At 40.5% G+C, this 21,040-nt stretch overlaps 1 protein-coding gene across 2 annotated transcripts in view; it reads left to right on the top strand.

Moving 5' to 3' along the window:
* Nucleotides 1-1,549: 1,549 nt before the first annotated feature.
* The window catches only part of Xpo4 (exportin 4), a 93,981-nt gene continuing 74,490 nt past the window's right edge, over nt 1,550-21,040 (top strand). Inside the window, exons 1-2 of one of the 2 annotated variants that reach the window (XM_027390463.2) lie at nt 1,550-1,688; nt 17,883-17,988. In XM_027390463.2, coding sequence (XP_027246264.1) covers nt 1,620-1,688; nt 17,883-17,988 — 175 coding nt within the window. In that variant the 5' untranslated portion in view covers nt 1,550-1,619. The remainder of the gene's footprint in view (nt 1,689-17,882; nt 17,989-21,040) is intronic. The other variant, XM_027390464.2, reaches the window with a different exon arrangement.

Genomic DNA, 21,040 nt, shown 5'->3' with positions numbered 1-21,040 from the left:
AAAACATCTCATTAATTTACTTTCTTAAAAATAGTAGAGATTGCAAATTCAAGGAAAAATAATCCGGCTGGGCATGGTGGGTGGGTGGCATATGACTTTAATCCCAGCATTGGGGAAGCAAAGGCAGGTGGATCTTTTTGAGTTTGAGGTTGGCCTGGTCTTCATAGTGAGTTCAGGACAGCCAGCTAGGGCTACATAGAGAAATCCTGTCTCAAAAAAAGGGTGGGGGTGGGGGTGGGGGACTGGAGAGATGGCTCAGTGGTGCTGCTCTTACTGAGGACCTGGGTTCAGTTCCCACCACCAACATGGCAGCTCACAACTGCCTGTAACTCCAGTTCTAGGGGATCTGACACCTTCACACAGACATATATGCAAGCAAAACACCAAGGCACATAAAAATGAGTAAATCATTAAAAAATACAATTCTGTTGCCAAGACACAAGACCAAAAGAAAAAAAAAAGAAAGAGGCAGATTTATAAATCTCAGGGGAAACCAGAAGGCTTCAACAGAAGGAACTCACAAACGTGGATATGGCCCTAGAAGGAAAAACAGGCACTCAGTAGCAGATTCAGGAAAAGGAGATGGGAGACGTCAGCTAAAAACAATGCAAGTACTTCACTCAAGCAAACTTTTGAACATTCATTGAACTAATATCGGGATCACTTGCCTGGACATAGACGTAGAAAACAAAAAACAAAACAAACAAACAAAAAACAAAACAAAACGAAACCCCTAAAGAACAGGATAGAAGATCGTGATGCAGTTACAATAAAGCACCTTTCATCACAGATCCTATACTTAGCACAGCTGGTGGCTGTTAAGCTCTTATTGGAGTCAAGAAGCCAGGTGGGTAAGGAGAAGCTTTCAATCAAGAAAACCAAACCAAATGAGAGAGAGAGAGTAGCTGGGCGGTGAGGGGCACACGCATTTTAATCCCAACACTCGGGAGGCAGAGGCAGGAGAATCTCTGTGAGTTCGAGACCAGCCTGGTCTACTGAACGAGCTCCGGGACTACACAGAGAAACCCTGTCCCGAGGAATAAACAAACAAATACATAAACAAAACCCCCAAACCAAGCATTTTATCGTCGGATGCTCCCTCCTCACGGCAGGAGCAGGAAACGCATGAGTTCTGGGCATAGGTGCGCTTTTAGGAAAGCAACGGCAGAGCGCTTCCAAGGCTAGGAGATCCCGCTCCATGCTGGGGAGCCCGCGCGAGGGAGAAGCAGCCGCCACCGCACCGGCTGGACACTCGTGCCCGGCACCGCACGCGCCGGGCGCGGCTAGGGCTCGGGGCCGCGCGGCCCGCACGCAGGGGACCACGCATGCGCAGAGGCAGAGCCGCGCGGGATGCCCGGCCGCGGCTGACAGAGCCAACCGCCCGGCCTCGTCCGGTGCCGGCTGCCGCCGCCCTCACCCCAGCGCCGCGACCGGGCTCACGCTTATCTGCTCCCCGCTGCTCAGGACTCGGCGGTCCCGTCAGGCCGCTGAGGGCGCGACGCCGACGGCGGCTGCGACGGCCCCGGAGGCGCGAGAGGCGCCGGGGTCGCGGCGGCGATTGGCCGGCCGCGGCGCCTGCTCCCATAATGCAGCGCATGGCGCGTCATTGAAGAGAGACCATGATGGCGGCGGCGCTGGGGCCCCCAGAAGTGATCGCTCAGCTGGAGAACGCGGCCAAAGTTCTGATGGTGAGAACGCCGGGCCCCGAGAACCGCAGGGTCTGTGGGACTCCAGCTGGCTCTACCGCGTCAGGCCTGCTGGCCTCAGGGTTGGCGGCGGGGAAGGGCCTTGGGATGAACCCTGAAGTGGTGGTGGCGTGGCGCAGGATTCTCCCATCCTACTTTCCTCCTGCCTTTGGTCTCTTACTTTCTAGAGCTGTCCCCTTCCCCGGCCGCCCTACTCCTCAGCCTGGCTTTGGGGCGTAGGGTGGGGAGTTTGTTTCCTGTGCCTCCTGCTTCGCCCTGTGTCGCGCTGGGCAGACTGGGTAGCGGAGCCAGGCACCGTGGAGGGAGCCTGGGGTGAACCCCGCAGGACTTGGGTCAGGGTACAGCTTTGGGGCCGCGTGCATGACACTGAGGAGTTGATAGTATTAGGGGAGGGGTGGCACAGTCTGGGTGCTGTTAGCGACCCTTGTTCCCCCGTGCATCGGGTCCCCTAGCTCTTTGCCTGACATGCAGGCAGCTCTGGGTAACCGCAGCCGGCACGTGGACCGAGCGGTAGGAAGGAGGGAGGCCAGTCTTTAGGACCAAGGTCGTTGGGGCAAAACTTGGTCCAGGACCGAGCTCCGTGTGGGTTTCGAGTTTTGGAAAGCTGACTCTGTGGTACTCGTTAACTTTAAGTTTTACAACAACTACTAAATAGTTTGATGTGGGTGTTTGAGCAGGAAGCGTCAGGATTATAAACAGTATTCTACACAGGGAGCAAAAAAGCAAGGAAAAATGCCTTCAGTTACTCAGTAAACTGTGTGTCTTATGTTTGCAGGCTCAGCTTGATTTCTTTCTTTCATTTTTTTTCTTTAAATTATGACGACTGCCTTTGTAGATTATTATTTATATTGAAACTTAGAGGTCTATTTTATTGCTTGAAATGATTTAGACTTTCTAAGAATTGAATGCAGCCAAATTTTTTTTTCTTACCCTGAACTTTTTTTTACTTTTAGGTTAGAGAGGAGTGTGTTGAAGAATCATCATCATATTTAAGAATAGTTTAGCTAGGGCCTGGAGGGCTGGCCGAATGGAGCACAGGATGCTCTTCCAGAGGACCTGAGTGGGTTCCAAACCAGCACCTATATCAGCTGGTTCCAGCCACTTGTAATTCCAGTTCCAGGCTACACATGGACATAAACACATAATTAAAAAATAATGTTAAAACATTTAAAAATAATATCTGAACCAATTCTGGCTTAATTATTGGTATCATTCATCAAGTTTTGTCTTCACAAACAGTGTCAGATGCTTCAGCTTTTAGACGGTGAGGAGAGGGGCTGGAGAGATGGCTCAGGTGTGAAGAGCACTTGTTGCTTTAGCACAGGACATACGTGATTCACAACCATCCTTGACTCCAGTTCCAGGAGATTGATGACCTCTTCTGACCTACACAGGCCATGCAGATAAAAACATAAAATAAAGAAAATCTTTAAAAGATAATGGATTAAGAACTTAATAAAAGCTTATCAAAACTCCCCAATACAGCATGCCTGAAATACCTGGAATTTTCCAAGAAGCTAGGGGTATTGTTTTATTGGATTTTGACTAAACACAATGGTGTTCTAGTATTTAAATTCATACTTACTTGATGGTGTTCATCATTGGCCTGATGGAATATAGTATTTGTGCTTGGCAATGCATCCTTTCTCTTTCCTGGCAAGGCTGGTTTTTATCAACTGTTTGTAGGTGAGCTAGAAAATAGTACTAACATTCTCTTGATTGCTGGAGTTTGGGTTCTGTGTTATGAATCCCTGTAGCAGCTTTGTACTGTTGAGAGCAACTGAGATTCAAAGCAGTAGGTCACAGTAAATTAGTGGTGAGACTGACCATAACTCAGTTCACCAGACACCCATTTCAGAATTCTGAACCTTTCACTCTGCAGCGTAGGCTAGGTTAGAATTCATTATGTATAGAGCCCATGCTGGCCTTGACCTTCTGGTGGTCCTGCATCACCCTTCAGAATGCTGGGATCACAGGCATGAACTACATTCCTCACAATTTTTTAAACTTTTGATTTTTTTTATTCAAAATGTTTCTCAAAATCAACATATCAATTATCCTGTTACATTTTAATTTCTGTAGTGGTACATTTATAATCAGTCCTTTTAAGGTTATGGAACTAAGTGCCAAAGTTTTGGACCTACAGGGTAACAGATAAAGAGGGCTAGTGAGATGGGTCATTGGGTAAAGGCTCTTGCCACCAAGCCTCAGACCTGAGTTTGACCCCCAGAAGCCACATGGTAGGAGAAAACTGACCCTACCCTGAGTTACAGGAGGGTACCAATGGCACATTTGTGAGTACACACAAAATAGGTAAATCTTTAAAAAAATTAAAAAAAAACTATTTGTAAATTTTATAAATCTTGACATAAGGAATGATTTTTGTCTGTAAGGCATTGATAGGGGATGTTTTCTGTAAATACTGCTTAATTCAAGACCATGAAGTTGCTTGCTGGAAAATAAATTTGAAGGTAGATGAGCTAGAATGATGAAGGGCTATTGTAAATTAGTCATGATGTATACAAGTAAAGTTATCTATTCTGAAAACATTGTAGAAATGGGAAAAAGTTTTGTTTTGAGACTGGGTCTCATTTGTAGCCTTGGCTGGCTTGGAACTCTGTGTAGATCAGGCTGTCCTGCTTCTGTCACCAGGCACTAGGATTAAAGGTGAGTGCCACCACAGCCGCTGGAAAAAAAATGGATTTGTTTTGAGACAAGGCCTGTTCTGGAACTTGCTGTGTAGTTCACACTGACCTTGAATTTTCTATCTCCCTGCCTCAGCCTCCTGAATGCTGGGATTATATGTATGCACCACCTTGCCTGCCTGGAGAAGCATTTAAATGAGCCTCCCAAATTCATTTTTCAGAAAGATTCAGATTGTTGACCTTTTTACATAGTTTTATTGATTCTTTGGGAATTTCACATCATGCACCTTAATTCTGCTCACCTCCCAGTCCCCCAATATAGGGTGTTGACTTTTGCTTGAGGAATTTAAGTTTTTTTAGAGGATGGTAGATATTTTAGAAAGTAAAGCCAACCATACTCTATGCTAACATTCTTTTCATTGGACGTTTTCCTAATGTCAGATTTAATCAGTTTGCCTAAATGTAGACTTGAAAGCTTGATGTTGAAGGCGGGTATTTTATTGCTCACAAATTATAGCAGAAATACTGGAATGTATTTTTTAAAAAGTAAATCAATACACAAACATTTCCCACCCCATTCCCTTTTCTTATGTAATCCGTGTAAGTTTAAATATGCTTTGACCTTTTCTACTGTCTTTTACAACATATAATCTATGGCTTTTCCTTTTTATTTATTTGTTTTTACATAAATGCATGTACTATGAATATTATCCCTGATTTAAAACAGTCTTAGCAATACCTTTCTGAACAGTAACCACTCAGGCTATATACAAGTGGAGCAATCCCAAGTTCCCTAAGCATCTGTTTCTACTACTCTTCAGAGGTGACCATTTGCTGAGTCTCCATGTGCAACTTCTCTAGTATTAGAAAAGCATACACACAGGCCTATGAGCTGAGGTGGCTCACGAGTTTAATTCCAGCACTTAGGGTACAGAGGCAGGTGGATCTCTGTGAGTTCGAGGCCACCCTGTCTATAGAGTGAGCTCCAGGACAGCCAAAACAAACAAAAAACTAAAGACCAAAATAAAGCAGAAAACAAAAGATGTTAGGAAGACTAATTAAGAGAATAACCAAGGCTTTTTTTTTTTTTTTTTTTTTTAAAGACATAGTCCTGGCTATCTCAGAACTCACTACATAGACCAGGCTCACCTTGAACTCAGAGAGAGATCCACCTTCCTGTGTCTCCTAAATGCTGGGATTAAAGGCATATGCAACTACACCTGGCCACCAAGAACTTTTTTTTTAAAGATTTTATTATGTATAAAGTCTTCTGCCTGCATGCCAGCAGAGGGCACCAGATCTCATTCAAGGTGGTTGTGAGCACCATGTGGTTGCCAGGAATTGAACTCAGGACCTCTAGAAGAACAGTCAGTACTCTTAACCACTGAGCCATCTCTCCGGCCCACCAAGAACATTTTTAAAACAAAAGTGATTACTAACGTGTGTATAGAAACTAATTGAACTGTTAGTGCATTGGCATGGAAAAGAATAGAAAGTTATAATGGGGCTGGAGAGATGGCTCAGTGGTTAAGAGCACTGACTGCTCTTCCAGAGGACCCAGGTTCAATTCCCAGCACCCACATGACAGCTCACAACTGTCCATAATTCCTGTTCCAGGAGATCCAATATCCTGATAGACATTCATACAGGCCAAACACCAATGTATATAAATAATTTTTAAAAAATTAAAAAAAAAAGTTGTAACAGAATAATGGTCCAAAGCAACTAAATATGACAGTGCTTCGAGTTGTCAGTATAAGGGGACATAGATACTGCTAGGAGTATAAAATATGACAAGTTTTGGTAAAAAGTTTTAGCATTGTGTTCCAGAAGCCTTAAAAATCCATGGGGCTGGAGAGATGGCTCAGAGGTTAAGAGCACTGACTGCTCTTCCAGAGGTCCTGAGTTCAATTCCCAGCAACAACATGGTGGCTCACAACCATCTGTAATGAGATCTAGTGCCCTCTTCTGGTGTGCAGATATACATGGAAGCAGAATGTTGTATACATAATAAATAAATAAAGTCTTCAAAAAAAATTCATAAAACTTTTTGGCCCTTGCTATTTTACTTCTAGGAATTTATTCAGTCTATACAAGTAAATTATGGTATTTAATGAAATTTTATGGAATTTAAAACTGTAGATCTAATAATCTATAGTAAGCATTTTTATTTTTAATGGTTTATTTATTCTTATTTTATGTGCCTTGGGGTGTTCATGTATATCTGTATGAGGGTGTCAGATCTCTTTGAACTGAAGTTAAAGATAATTGTGAACTACCGTGTGGGTGCTGGGGGGAATTGAACCCAGGTACTCTAGAATAGAGCAGCCTGTGTTCTTAACTGCTGAGCCACCTCTGTAGCCTGTAAGGTTTTTGCTTGTTTTGTTTTGTTTTGAGTGGGTGGGGACAGTTTGAGATGGGGTAGGGGGATGGGGGCGTGTCTCTTTATGTAGCTCTAACTGTCCTGGAACTCCCTGTGTAGATCAAGCTGGTCCAAATTCACAGATCTGCTATCTCTGTCTCCCTAGTGCTAGGATTAAAGGTGTGTGCCACCACACCCAGCCCAGTTCTCCCCTACCCCCAGACAGGGTTTCTCTGTGGCTTTGGAGGCTGTCCTGGAACTAGCTCTTATGGTCCAAGATGGTCTCGAACTCACAGAGATCTGCCTGCCACTGCCTCCAGAGTGCTGGGACTAAAGGCGTGCACTACCACCACCACCACCACCACCACCACCACCACCACCACCACCACCACCCGGGGCCAGTTTTGTTTTTAAAGTAGAAAGATCTGAGTGAAATTCAAGAGATGTTCAAGATAAGTAAGGTAAAGGTACAGAAGAGAATTTATGACCTTATTTTTTTCTTTCTTTCTTTTTCTTTTTTAAATCTAGCTGGGTGTGGTAGTACACACCTTTAATTCCAGCACTTTGAGAGCCAGAGACAGGTGAATCTCTGAGTTTGAGGTCAGCCTGGTCAAGAAAGATCAATTAATCTTCCTGATTCTTCATGTTGTAGTGATCCCCAGCCATAGATTATTTTTTGTTGCTATTTCATAATTGTAATTTTGCTGCTGTTATTGCTGTTATGAATGGTAATGTAAATATCTAAAATATGACCCCTTTGAAAGGGTTCTTTGACTGCCCCCCAAGGGGGTTTTCTTATCTCACAGGTTGAGAACCACTGACAATTCAGAACCACATAATGAGACCCTGTCTCGGACAACCTCCCCCACTCTCCCCCAAAAAGAAAACAAATCTGCACGTTTGAGTATACTTAGAACACAAGTAGGTCTCTAGTGAACTGTTCAGAATGACAGTGGATGTGATTAATATGGCAAGTGCCCTCAATTTGTTTTAATATATAATTTGAAATTTTTATAGTATAAAACAGTACTTGAATCATAAGTATTACATCAGTTTTATAAATATAGATATTGTATGTGTTATGCAAGTGCTTGTTTTTGTTTAAGACAGGGTTTCTCTATGTTGCATTGGCTGTCTTAGAACTGTAGACCAAGAGTTCTTGGCATGTGTCACCACACCCAGCTAAAAGTGCTTCTTAAATGTCTTACAGTTATTTTTGTTTTTGTGGGCAATTTTTAAAAATATTTGTCTTTTAACTATGTGTTTGTGTGTTTCTGTGTGTTTGGTATGTACATATGTGCAGGTGGCCACAGTGGCCAGAGTTATTGGATCCCTCTGGAGCTGGCAGTTATGTGATGGGAATTGAACTCAGGGCCTCTGCAAGAGCAGTATGCATTCTTCACTGCTGTACCATCTCTCCAACCCCCAGAATTAATTTTTTTTAGTTAGCAGTTGTATGTAATTTGGGGGGACCATGGGGATGTTTGCATACATACATACATACATACATACATACATACATACATACATACACACACACATACAATGTAATGTTCAAATCATGTCTTTTATCTTAAGATTGTGTCATAGCTCACACTAAGGCTGGATTTGTAATTTTACATTTGTAGGTCAGGTTATTCTATTTCCACAGATTTTTGTAATTGCTGCTAGCTTAGCATAATTTTATCAACAAATAAAGAGAAAATGCATTTCACATAAAAAGTTACTAGAAGAGAGATGGGGATTTATTCTCTATTATAACTGTGGGAAAGGTTAGGTTGGCTCTAAAATAACTATTTCAGAGTAGAGTCTTTCAAAGTTTAGAATGTGTATAATTAGTCTTGGGGTGACTGTTAAAATTGTAGATTTCATTGCCTTACCTAGAGAAGTCCTGATTGAGTAGGCAGTATTTCATTCTATTCCCTGAGCGTCAATGGCTGAGAGCCTTTAGGTCTGAAAGCTCAACAGAGTTGTTCGTCCTGCTCTACTGCTCTACATTCATTCCAGCTATAAAGGTGTTCCTACCAACTGTCTTGTTTTTCTACCAGGACTGCCTTCATAATTTGCAGGGTCCAGTGCATATGAAAATGTTAAAAAGTAGGTTGAAAGTACTGCTCAGGGTTGTAAAATACAAAGCATTTTCTTGTTAAATATTTTATTATAAAATAGGTGGCAGGGAGATGGCTTAGCTGGTGAAGTGCATACTGGGCAAGCATGAGGCCCTCTATTCAGATCCTCAGAAGCCAGATGCAGAAGTGCAAGTGTGTAATCCCAACACTGGAAGGACAGACAGGAAGATCCCTGGAGCTTGCTGGCCAGCCAGCTTATCCAGGTGATGGGCTCTGGCTTCAAAAAGAGACCTTGTCTCAAAAAGACAAGGTGGAAAGCAGTAAGGGAGGCATTTGACGTCAGCCTCTAGCCTCCACATGCATTTGACGGTCATCTGAAGTGATTGCTGTGTTTGTGCAGACTGCTGTGGAGGAAGGCAGGTAGTGCTGTGGTAGAGTCCTGAGACTCTTTCTCGGGTTTGAACAGACCTGTTTTTCTTCCAAAGGACAGCAGCAGGCTTTGGATAAGTTACTGGCTTGCTAAGCTTCTTAGTGCACTTCTGTCACTGCAGTTTTCTTAGTTCTACCATTTTCCAGCCTAACACAAGACATTTCATATACAATTCTTTCTGCCTGAAGAATGCTCAGTTTTCAGGGAAGCCTTCCTTTGTCAACCTAGAAGGTGAGGTCCACCTGTTCTATACTCCCCTACTTCAGAACTGCCTATGTGTTATTTGATGAATGCTAGTTTCCCTTCCTGGACTCTTAATATGTATTTAGTTTGGAAAGTTGCTTTTCCTTAGCAGTTTATACCTAGCATCCGGCACAGGCTTGTCATAGAGCAGCTGCTTCAGTGTATGTTGAATGAAGAAAATGAATGACAACTGCAGAAGGGAGTAGGATGTTGTGAGTCAGGAAATGAGAAAGTGTGGCCTTTACTAAGCCCTCTTTGCCACCATAATTACCTTGTGTCTGCCTGTTGGTGAGTCTTGGAGTTGTAGAAGTTGTGAGACTGTTGAAGGTGGTCAACAAAAGTGGGAGAGTCTGAATAAGATTGGGGTGGAGAATGTTTTGTATTCATCTTAATTTTCTTTTTTTTTTTTTTTTTTTTTTTTTTTTGTTTTTTTTTTTTTATGTGCGCCACCAATGCCCGGCTTAATTTTCTTAATGCCAAAATAACTGATGAGGGAGAAATGACTGTGTATATATTTGGGGAAGCTGAGGACTACTTCCCTAAACACACTTAGACTTTATTTTCTCAATGTTTATGTTAAAATTATTAAAAAATTTATTGTAATCTATAATATAGCCATGTTTAATTATAAAATTATTTGCTTTCACCTACCAGGTGGGGTCATAGCAAAGTCACACACATACATGTGTCGAAAAGTTACTGAAATCATAGGAATTGAAAGGCAGTAGAGTTAAGAGTCTGGAATATCTGGGGTTTTTTGCTCCAACAATGATAGTCTGTGTGATATTTAGCAAGTCAGTTAACGTTGGCATCTGCTTTTCATCTAAAATAGAGTAATGAATGGGACTGGAGTGACTAAGTCACGGCTGAGCGACTAAGAACAGGTACTGCTCTTAAAGAGGACCTAACTTCAGACCCCAGCTTCAAGGGTACCTGTGTCACATGCACACAGCCACACAGAGACCCCCTCCTACACATAATTACAATTAAAATAAATCTTACAAAGTTAAATAAATCTGGGCAATGAAATTTTAAAAAGATGAAAACAGAACTCAGAGTGTCAGCTCAGCAAGTAAATGTTCTGGCCATCAAGCCCGATGACCTGAGTGTGACTCCTGAGAGCCCCATGGGAGAGGCAAGAAACGATCCCTTTGTAAGTTGCTGTGCTGAGGTGTGCACACACATGCACCCGTGCACACACAAATCAAGGTAAGGAAATTAAAATAGGATGTCTTGGTAGTTATAAAAGATTAAGTACTATATGTTCAAAGTGCTTAGTATAGTGTCTGGTACATAGTGAGTGCTTTATAAATGATAGCTGGTTTTTGTACCTTAATGTGTCATATAATCCCACATCAAAGCATATAAAATCAAGACAGCCTTAGACCACTGAATAAGTATTTATCAACTTACTTAACTTTCAAGTATTGTGACTTGCTAGAATTTGTTTTGCTCTCTAGTGTGAGCGTAAGAGGCTGTTGACATTTGCAATGGTACATATAGTAGTGTGTCACATACCATATGACTCGGGTCCTAGAACCCTGGCTAGAGGAAGCAAGGGAATGAAGGACAGACACACAGACAGTGTGTACAGTGAAGCTAGGGTCAAGTGGGTTTCTCAAAGTTTCTACTCTTCCTACCACTTCAACCTGTACCTCAGTGTGTTTATTAGGTAGAGCCCAGGGGGACAGGCTAGCTAGTTTGGGTAAGAGATCTCTGTGGGCAATCAGTCTAAGATTGTAAGTACCCGGGAGGGTAAAGCTACAGCATCTAGTTTTGGCATGCATTGTTCATAAAGCATACTTGAATTCCCAAGAAAGGCTTTGCTATTTCTCTTTAGACTGCCCATATGGGTAATGGCTTTGTCAGTTTCCCATGGGCTAATTGGTTTTGAAGTCTACAACAGTCTGTGCCCATGTCAAAACACACAGAATTTACTCAAGACCTTACTCAGGGCTTCCTTTGCACCTTACAATATTGGCTATGAGTTATACAACATGTCTTTGGGTATCTCTGCATTGATTTGTAAATTACTGATCCCTATTTGAAATACATTGACTTATTTCTTCCAGTTGCTGGCATTCCCACTGCACTAGTAATGGATTCTAGACATCCATTTTTAACAGGTTATGTCTTCTTATTCTGGTTTCTTTTCTTGGTTTTGCATCTTCAAAGCATAGCACTTTATAAAACATTAATACTACACATATTGCTAAAGAGAAGATGAATATATCTGTTGCTTTATGAATATAAATTTCATTTTAGACTTATGAACACCAATTAGAATGATCACAAAGGCTGGGTATGGCATGCATACCTTTAATCTCAGCACTTGGGAGGCAGAGGCAGGTGAATTGTGGGTTTGAAACCAGCCTGGCTTAACTAGTGAGCTCCAGGCCTACCAAGTCTTTCCAAGGGAATGATAGTGGGCCTTGTCTTGTGAAAATCTTGTGCAGGTAATTATAGGTGCTCTGAATTCAAGAGGACAAGAGCCATGTCCTACCCAGAGCAGTTTGCAAAATACCGAGGTAGAAGGACATGATCGCACTGTTGTTCAGGCTGGCCTAGATGTCCTAAGTGCTGGCATTACAGGTGTGCGTACTACTGTACCTGGTTTTGAGTGTGTTTTGTGTTATATTAGTTACTTTTACTTTCTACTGTCTAGTGTACTGTTATTAGTCATTTTCCTATTGCATTTTGTTTTACTTGGATTGGATTTGACAGTGTAGAACACAAAAGCCGTAGAGAGCATTATCTTCAAAAAGATAGCTTTTTTTCTTTCTTTCTTTCTGAATTTGAGGTCAAAAGCTTTTTCAAAAAAAAAAAAAAAAAAAGACTCAGTGGGTAAAAGCACTTGCCACCAAGCCTTCTGACCTGAGCTCGGTCTCTGGGACCCACTTTGTGGAAGGAGAGAGCTGAAAACAGCTTTATTTTTCTTAACCATAAAGTCTGGAGTTAGTATCAGTGTTGGTGTAGTGATTCTAGATGCCATCAAGTGCTCCAGATTTTTTCTCTGTCTTCTTAATCTCTGGGAAGGGGAGGGGCTTCTAGCTTATGGTTTTAGGAAGTGATAGAGCCACACACCTCATGCAATTTCAAGGGAGGAGTAAAAAGTTTTGTTTTTTTTTTTAAGATTTATTTATTATGAGTAATTGTGTTCTGCCTGCATATATCCCTGCAGGCCAGAAGGGGGCACAAGATCTCATTACAGATGGTTGTGAGCCACCATGTGGTTGCTGGGAATTGAACTCAGGGCCTCTGGAAGAACAGTCATCTCTCCAGTGGGAGAGATGAGCCATCTGAGCCATCTCTCCAGTGGGAGGAGTAAGAGGTGTATTTGCAGCAGAATCATCTCTAGAGAATTCCATCCAAAAGTTTGCTAATCTCATATTGGCTAGAATGAATCTGATGACTGCTCCTAGTGAAGAGAAATATAACTTATCGGAAATATAACTTATCCGGAGTGCATGGTTCAATAACTAAAGTTAGGATTGTCTTGTGTGTAACATGAAAAATAAAAGGACCCAGAGACTGAAAAAGGTTCAAACTGAAGATGAGGGAAGCAAAGCAGCCGGCCACTAGCTCTTACCTCAAGCTGAAGCTGAATGGGCTGATCCTGTCTCCATGAGCTCTCACCAAGCCTCAGACTGTAGCCTCACCTCAGTGTGGCTGGAGAATGAATGCTGCCTTCTGACTACTTGCTCCTGTCTTTTATACCCTTCTAGTGCTGGGATTAAAGATGTGAACTATAATTCCCTTTTAGACTGATTCACTCTTGTGTAGATCTGGGTGGCCTTGGACTCACAGAGATCCATCTACCATTCTAATCCTCAGTCCTAGGATTAAAGGTATGTATCACCGCTGCCAGATCTCTATAGCTTGAGGCTGACTTTGCTTTTCTGAATCCTCAGTCAAGCTTTAGTAAATCATAATATATATCACTATACTTGTGGTGGAAGAAAATGCTCAGATATGGAGGACATAGGTGTCATCTTGTTAAAATTTTATTGAAAATCGTAACGACTTATTTAGTGTGTTTATGTGTGTGGACGTACTAGGGAGTGCACGTGGAGGTCAGAGGATAGCTTGCTGGAGTAGATTATCCTTCCATCATGTGGGTCCTGGGGACTCAAACTCAGGTTGTCAGACTTGGTGAAAAGAACCTTTACCCAGGTGCTGGAGAGTTGGCTCAGAGGTTAAGAGCGCCAACTGTTCTTCCAGAAGTTCTGAGTTCAATTCCCAGCAACCACATGGTGGCTCACAACCATCCTTTATGACTTCTGGTGTTCAGATATAGATGGAGGCAGAATGTTGTATACATAATAAATAAAATCTTAAAAATAAGGTCAAATATATGTATAACTCTGAGGAAATCTATTCTTTAAAAAAAAATAAAATCTTTAAAAAAAAAAAGAACCTTTACCCATTGCTATTGCACTGATTCTTTTTAAAAAAACAACTTTAAAATATGACAGAGTATTAGTTTTTGTTATGCACTCTTTTGTGAGAGTTTCCATTTTTTGGGGGGTGGGGTCGAGACAGGATTTCTCTGTGTAGCTTTGGAGCCTATCCCGACACTCGCTCTGGAGACCAGGCTGGTCTCGAACTCACAGAGATCTGCCTGCCCTCTGCCTCCTGAGTGCTGGGACTAAAGGCATGCGCCACCACTGCCCGGTTGAATTGGAGAAGGTAGTAGATGATGAAGGGAGCTGGGTGGACACATGGAGAGTTCAGCATCTTGGGAGGCTTTTAGATACCGTCTCATGAATTGCCAAACTTGTTATATATAGTTACTTTAGTTTTTAAACCTTGAAAGTAAGAATAAGATTGTTTCTGGGAGAAAGTCTGTCTGAGAAGAGCGGTCTGAGAGGGAGACATAGTTGGTAGGACAACTTTGGAATACGTACTAAGGAGCTTGAAGGGCCATCTGGAGAACTTTTGTTTTTTGAGGACTTCTTGAAGAGCACTATGAAACATGGATAAGTGCATTTATTTAATTATTTGGGTTTTGTTGGGTTTTTTTGTTGTTGTGTTTTTGAGAGAGAGGCTCACTATTAGACTGGCCTCGAACACATAAAGATCTGCTTTCCTCTGCTCCCTAGTGCTGGGAGATCTCTCTATGTAGACCAGGCTGGCCTAGAACTCAAAAAGAGTCATCTGCCTCTGATTCTTGGGTTCTGGGATAATATAAATGTAAAGTATCAAAATGTATTGTCCTATATGAGTAGTTTGAAGTTTAGTTAAGAACAGCTGTAAGATTCAAAGGTTCAAGAAAATATAAAGGGAAAACTGAATTCTTATTAAAATCCTCACTGATTGAGTCAAAAGCTACTAATATTTGTGTGTTTGGGTGGCATATCTGTCAGTTTGTAATTAGAACATGAAGCCTTTTTTTTGTTTTGTTTTGTTTTTTTTTGTTTTGTTTTTTTTTTGTTTTGTTTTGTTTTTGGTTTTTTCGAGACAGGGTTTCTCTGTATAGCTTTGGAGCCTATCCTGGCAGTTGCTCTGGAGACCAGACTGGCCTCGATTCTCATAGTGTGGTTTTCTGTCTACAATAGTACCTGATTATTCAGTCTGACTTTATTGTTCTGTCTTTCATGACCTATATAAGTAATGATATGTATAGTAAGCCAAGAATATTAGTTAACCTTTTCTGCTAGCTATCTGAGAGGCAGGACTCCTCACTATTTACCCCTAGAATAACCCCTAATGTCATGTGTACTTGAGGTCACATTCTGGTTATGATTCTTACTGACTTGGCTGTCTTTGGGGTTTAACAATTTCTGAATCTTGGTTTCTCCATTTAAAAGAGGAGAAATAATTCCTACAAGGATATCCCTGGAATTAATGAGCTAATATTTAGCATTCTACCTGACAATTTTATAATAATTATAACTTTATGACTATTTCTGACAGTTTAGAACACTCATTGCTTCCTAGAGAAAGAGCTGATGGTCTGTAGAATGGGCATTGGTAAACTGAAGAAAGGCTTAGCAGCATGGTAGTAGTACCCATTAGAATGAACTGATGGATGCAGGGTTTATGAACTCTGTGATTGGTTAATTCCTGTTTTGTCTTGTAGAATCATGTAAGTATATTACTAGCTCTGGCATGGTGCTAAACATATAGCCCTTGTCAAATGCATTTTGAATAGAAGCTTTGAACCCCCATATATATTCAGCATACTAAAAAATCAAAAAACACAGCATGTCATTTAACCCCTTCATCAGTAAATAATCTCTATAATTCCAGTTTTGGATTCTTCTGGCTTCGAGTCACTGTTACTGTTTACCAATTTTGTAAACAGGTAACTGCTTGTCTGTGCTGGTAGGATGGTGAAGTTGAGACACAAACATCAGTCTTTTTGTATTGGGTTTTGTGAGCTTTCTGTCTTGTGGTGGCCTGGATTCATATGAACACATTCAGTTCTCTTCCATCCAGGCCTTTATTTTACTGAGGATCTGAGATTGGTCTCCTGCCTATCGTCTCTATTGCTGTCTCCTATTGCTTCCAATTGTGAAGTGTGGGATTTTGCTGTTGTTGATGAGAAAAAGATAATAGCTGCCAAAGGCTTCCTTGTTTCCATTCTTTACTGAGCTTTATAGGCCATGTAAAACATCCCTATGTCTGAACTGGTGTCTTCTATTGCTCTCTGCCTTGTTACTCTGAGATACTGAATTTGAAGCTCACTGGTTCAGCTAGACTGGCTGATTGGGGAGCTCCTAGGACCTGTCTCTCATTCTTTACCCATCCCCAGACTGAAGTTATAGTATACATAGCCATGCCTAATTTTTACGTGGATGCTGGGGATTTGAACTCAGGTTCTCGTGCTTGCAAAAGTCTCTTACTCATGGAGCCATCTCCACAGGCTTCTTGGAATTTACTGATGAGATAATTTGCTATTTGGAAATTGTTGCTAAATCATTTTTAAGCACTTTTTACAATTGTTGAGTCTATGTATCCTTCCATCACCAGGCTGTTCTTGAACTCTTGTGCTCAAGTAATCTTTCTGCCACAGCCTGGCAAGTACCTGGGACCACAAGCACACAGAACAACATCTTTCTTTCAAGAAAGAACTCATAGTTCTGGATTTAGAGACCTAAAGTATATTCTGTCCTGTGACATATGTTGACCTGGTGATTTTATTGTGTGTGTAATATCCATGAGAGGAAAAATTATCCAGATATTGCCTAGGTAACCCAGTGCTGATTTGTGTACACAGCTCTGTGAGTGGGTGGTGTTTACTAATATGCAGTTTTAATGATGGAAACTTTGAAAAACACAACTAAATCTGTTCTCCTGGGGAGAATAAGGAGTTTGCAGATGAAAGGACAAAAACTTCTAATGTAGCTAGCTGTTCCAGTATTTTGTTACTAAAACGTAATTAAACTCAAGTTCTGTAATAGAATGATTTTTTCCCCCCTCAAGAACTGTAGAGGGTGCTGTAACCTTAGGAATAATGTGCACTGACTTTCACTAGCTACAGGAATTCACAGAGCGAGAGTGTCATAATGTTTAGAGAGACTGATATGTTACATGGCTTATTTGAAAGATGTGTTTTCATCTTTAAGATTATTTGGTATTGCTAAAATTAAGATCTCTGTTTTTCTTTTCTTTTTTCCGAGATATTGTCTCACTATATCAATATGTGTCCTTGGTTGGCCTGGAGCTTGCACTATAGACCAGTCTGGCTTCAAACTTAAATCTACCTGATTTAATGAAAGGCATGATAGGCATTAAATAATCCGGGTAGATTGTAGAACAAGAAACTGTTATTTCCAATCTCTTCCCCTCCCCTTCAGGTCTTACTTATATCAGAGGATAATTCAACCACATGATGGGAATATGCATTTTAGCTAAGTCTGATTCAGCAGAGAAACAGTTGTGGAAGACAGGTTATTGCACCAAAAGGAAATTAAAAAATCTGGACAGACTTTTGGAGTTGTTTTGGTAAAGTAGATATCTTGTTTTTGACTGATTGGATTTAGTATTCAGAGTATTTATATACAGTATTCTATGAATTCCAGACTTTCGACATTTGCAGATTTTTAGTAACTTGGGTTCAGTTTTCTCAGTACTGAAGAGTTTTAGCATTGAAAGTTCATTCAATTTGGCTGAGTAGTAGATTTTTGAAGCAAAGGCTGATGAGGTTACCTATCTTTTTATAAAATGATATAGCTAAGTAACTCCTTTTCTAGGTTGTAAGCAGCTTTAAACATTTTGGAGGCAAAGCTTGTTTCTTCCTGAAACTGTATTTTATATGTTTGTTTTGAAGTTCTGTACTGTAATTCCTTAAAAACTTAAGCAAAAAAAAAATTTCCCTTTCTCCCTCTCAAAGTAAAAGGTTTTTCTCCACAGTGGGTGAAAGGATTGGTGTTGTACATGCTTTCTCATTCGGTTGCTCTGTCTTTGTTTTTTTATCTAAAGGCACCACCTTCCATGGTCAGTAATGAACAACGCCAGCATGCAGAGCACATATTCCTATCATTTAGGAAATCCAAGTCACCATTTGCAGTTTGCAGGCATATTTTGGGTAAGTTTTCTCTTTAAAAATAATTTGGCATAATCAGCTGGTTTTTTTTGTTTTTGTTTTTACTTGAATGTTAGTTGTTATAAATCCTTTTTTAATGTAAGCAGGTTTGTGCAGTTAGTCACTTTCCCTAATGATTTTCCTATTGCAGTTGGTGTATTTAAAGGTGAAACCAGAAAGGAAGCTTAGGAAGAAGAATCATCCAATGTTTTTTTTTTTTTTTTTTTTTCTGTTTTCAGATGGGATGCTGTTACTGGAATTGTAATTAAGTTCCCTAACGGTAGTTTAACAATTAAGGTTACTTATTTTCTCTCTTTTAGTTGCTTTCCAGTTTTTCTTTTTAAAAACTGGTTTATACTCAGCTTCCTTAGTCAAATTAGTCACTTCTGGGAAGGTTATCAATATAAAGCAGTGGTTTGTACTTTTTATCAAATTATTTTGTGAGTTCTTATGTCTAACATATACAGAAATGGTCTCTTGCAAACAACTATAGGGATGATAGATTTCTCGTCCAAGATGGCATTTTCTAAGGGTTGTATATGATGTTCCCATTTGACTCTTCTGTACTGTTTTGATAATAATAAGAAGGGAGACTTGTTGTATTTACTTATTTATTTACTTATTTGGTGTTTTTGAGGCAGGGTTTCTCTGGGTAGCCCTGGCTGTCCTGGAACTGTGTAGACCAGACTGGCCTGGAATTCACAGAGATCCTCTTGCCTCTACCTCCCAAGTACTGGGATTAAAGGCGTGTGCCACCATGTTTTTATTTTATAACCTGAATACTGTTGGCCTTTTTGCTTTGTTAGAGGTATCTTTCATGTTGCCCATACTTAAGGTTCTTAAAAACTTTGAGTTCATTTAATGCTACAAAATTGATTACTTGATAGGAGCTAGACATCTGACTGTTTATTTTGGTAGGGTTTATCTGTTACCAGTATTCTGGTTTCCATAAAGAAATAAGCTATAATGGTGGCCGTCTCATCTAAAATGTTTTACATATCAGGGCTTATGAAGTCAAAGGTCTTGGGTTGTAGTGGAAAGAATTCTGTTGAACTATGAGATCTGGGTGCCAGTGGTGCCTGCTGCACACTGTCAACTTTGAAGAGTTCAGCATCTCTGGACCTCTATCATCTGTGAAATGAGAATAATGACACCATTTGCCTTCATGGGCATGGCTGGCTATCTTAAGGTCTTTGGAGATGCCTATGTTGTTATACATAAAAAAGCATTGTGTGGACAATAAAGTAAACATAGCCACATTATTTACTAGGGTTTTGGGTTTGTTTGTTTTTTCGTTTTGAAGACCATCTAAAATACATGACTGTTTTGGCTGGCAGGAGCTAGCAACAGTAGGAAGGTAGTCTCATTCTGGAGATCTTACCTTTAGAGCAGTAGTTGTAACAGTTGTCTTTTTAATACAAAGTGAGGCCAGTTTATGGACTTACTGGTGATTGAGTTTTTTGCTTAAATGGATTTGTTTCTGATACTAAGAAATTTGTTCTTTTGCTTATACAGTATATTTAATTGATGTTAAATATAAAGAACTAAAACATTAGCCTAAAATTATTCCAAATCAACAGGTTTGAGAGACCATTCATTCGTTAAACTGTTAACCTAAAAATTGGAGTTTGAGTTTTATGGCAGATACCTCACCTGCCTGGTTTAGGGTTCTCCAGCATTTCATCTGACTTTCTGTTGAATGCAGCTGTCATTGTTGACTAAGTTATAAACATTTTATTAGCGATTGTTTTCTTATAGCACTTGTTTGAGAGCGTATGTATTTATGATGTACGGTGGCTTCCATGAGGGCTGAGCTTGTCTGGACACACTGTGTAAAGAGCAGTATCACTACTTCTAGTTGTGCTTTAAAAGTCGGCTTATTTTCACCTGTTAACTACTTAAAAGATGGGATACAACAGCAGCAACATGCACTATCATTAATGTACTGCAAAGCCCTTGGTTACATAATGTTTGCATCTAAACTTCACCAAAAATCTTTTTTAACCCCTGACTCAGTTGCCACCAGCACAGAAGGGCAAATTCCTCTAAGAAGACTTCTCATACAAGTGGCAGTCAATCACAACTCAGAATTTTCACATTCTTACTTAGGGATTATATGTCATTTTGTATAATGTCTGGGAAATATATTCTGATAAAGGGGAAATTTTTCTCTTTGATGCTTCCCTTCTCTGTCCTCTTAAAACTCTTCCTTTACTTCTGGCTCCAGTTTTATGTGTTTCTTATTTTTCCTATCCTTTTGTTTCCCTTTTAATTTTTGCTTTGTTTGCTTTGTGTGTGTGTGTGTGTGTGTGTGTGTGTGTGTGTGTGCGCCTCTGCCTCTGTCTTTGTGTGCACATGTGTGTATTTACTGTATGCTTGTGTATTTCCTCACCAGTGAATTTTAGACTATATCACTTGGTATCTTTGGCTCTTAGGAACTTACTAGTTTTTTAGGGTTAAATGTTTCTTTTAAAAACAAACAAGCCTGAGTATAATTCTTGCTCAAGAAATAAACATGAAATATGAGGGATAGGCTTAACACTTCTGCAGTAACCTCTGTAGCACTCCTTTACCTTCTCAGGGAGAAATGGATTCCATTCACTTATCTTAGGCAGCCAGCACAAAGTGAACCAAATCAGAATATCAATTGGGCTAGGAAACTTGACTTCTGTATTTGGAAAATTGTCTTTGGAAAAGCTGCCAATTTTATCTTCTCTCAACTGAGACTTTACTATTATTCGGTAGGTGTAGGCGTCATTATGCTAGAAGAGCTGGCATTTCAGAGTTTACAGTGTATGATTTGAACAGAAACATTTCAGGTCATACTGCAGTGGCTGATTATCTATGGTAGACTTGCTTTTGTTTTTAGAACACAGGCAGACACAGGCGGATCTCTGTGAGTTTGAGGCCAGTCTGGGCTACAAAGCCAGTTCCAGGACATTCAGGGCTGTTACATAGAGAAATTCTGTCTTAAACGCTCCCACCACAAGATTATTTTTATAGTTCCAAAATTATTGAAGTTACTGTGGTAGCAAAGAAGTCACTCTGCAAAGTA

This window comes from Cricetulus griseus (assembly GCF_003668045.3).
Source record: "Cricetulus griseus strain 17A/GY chromosome 1 unlocalized genomic scaffold, alternate assembly CriGri-PICRH-1.0 chr1_1, whole genome shotgun sequence".
Lineage (NCBI taxonomy): Eukaryota > Metazoa > Chordata > Mammalia > Rodentia > Cricetidae > Cricetulus > Cricetulus griseus.
Note: the sequence above shows the minus strand (reverse complement) of the source record. Positions and strands in the feature narration are given on the sequence as shown.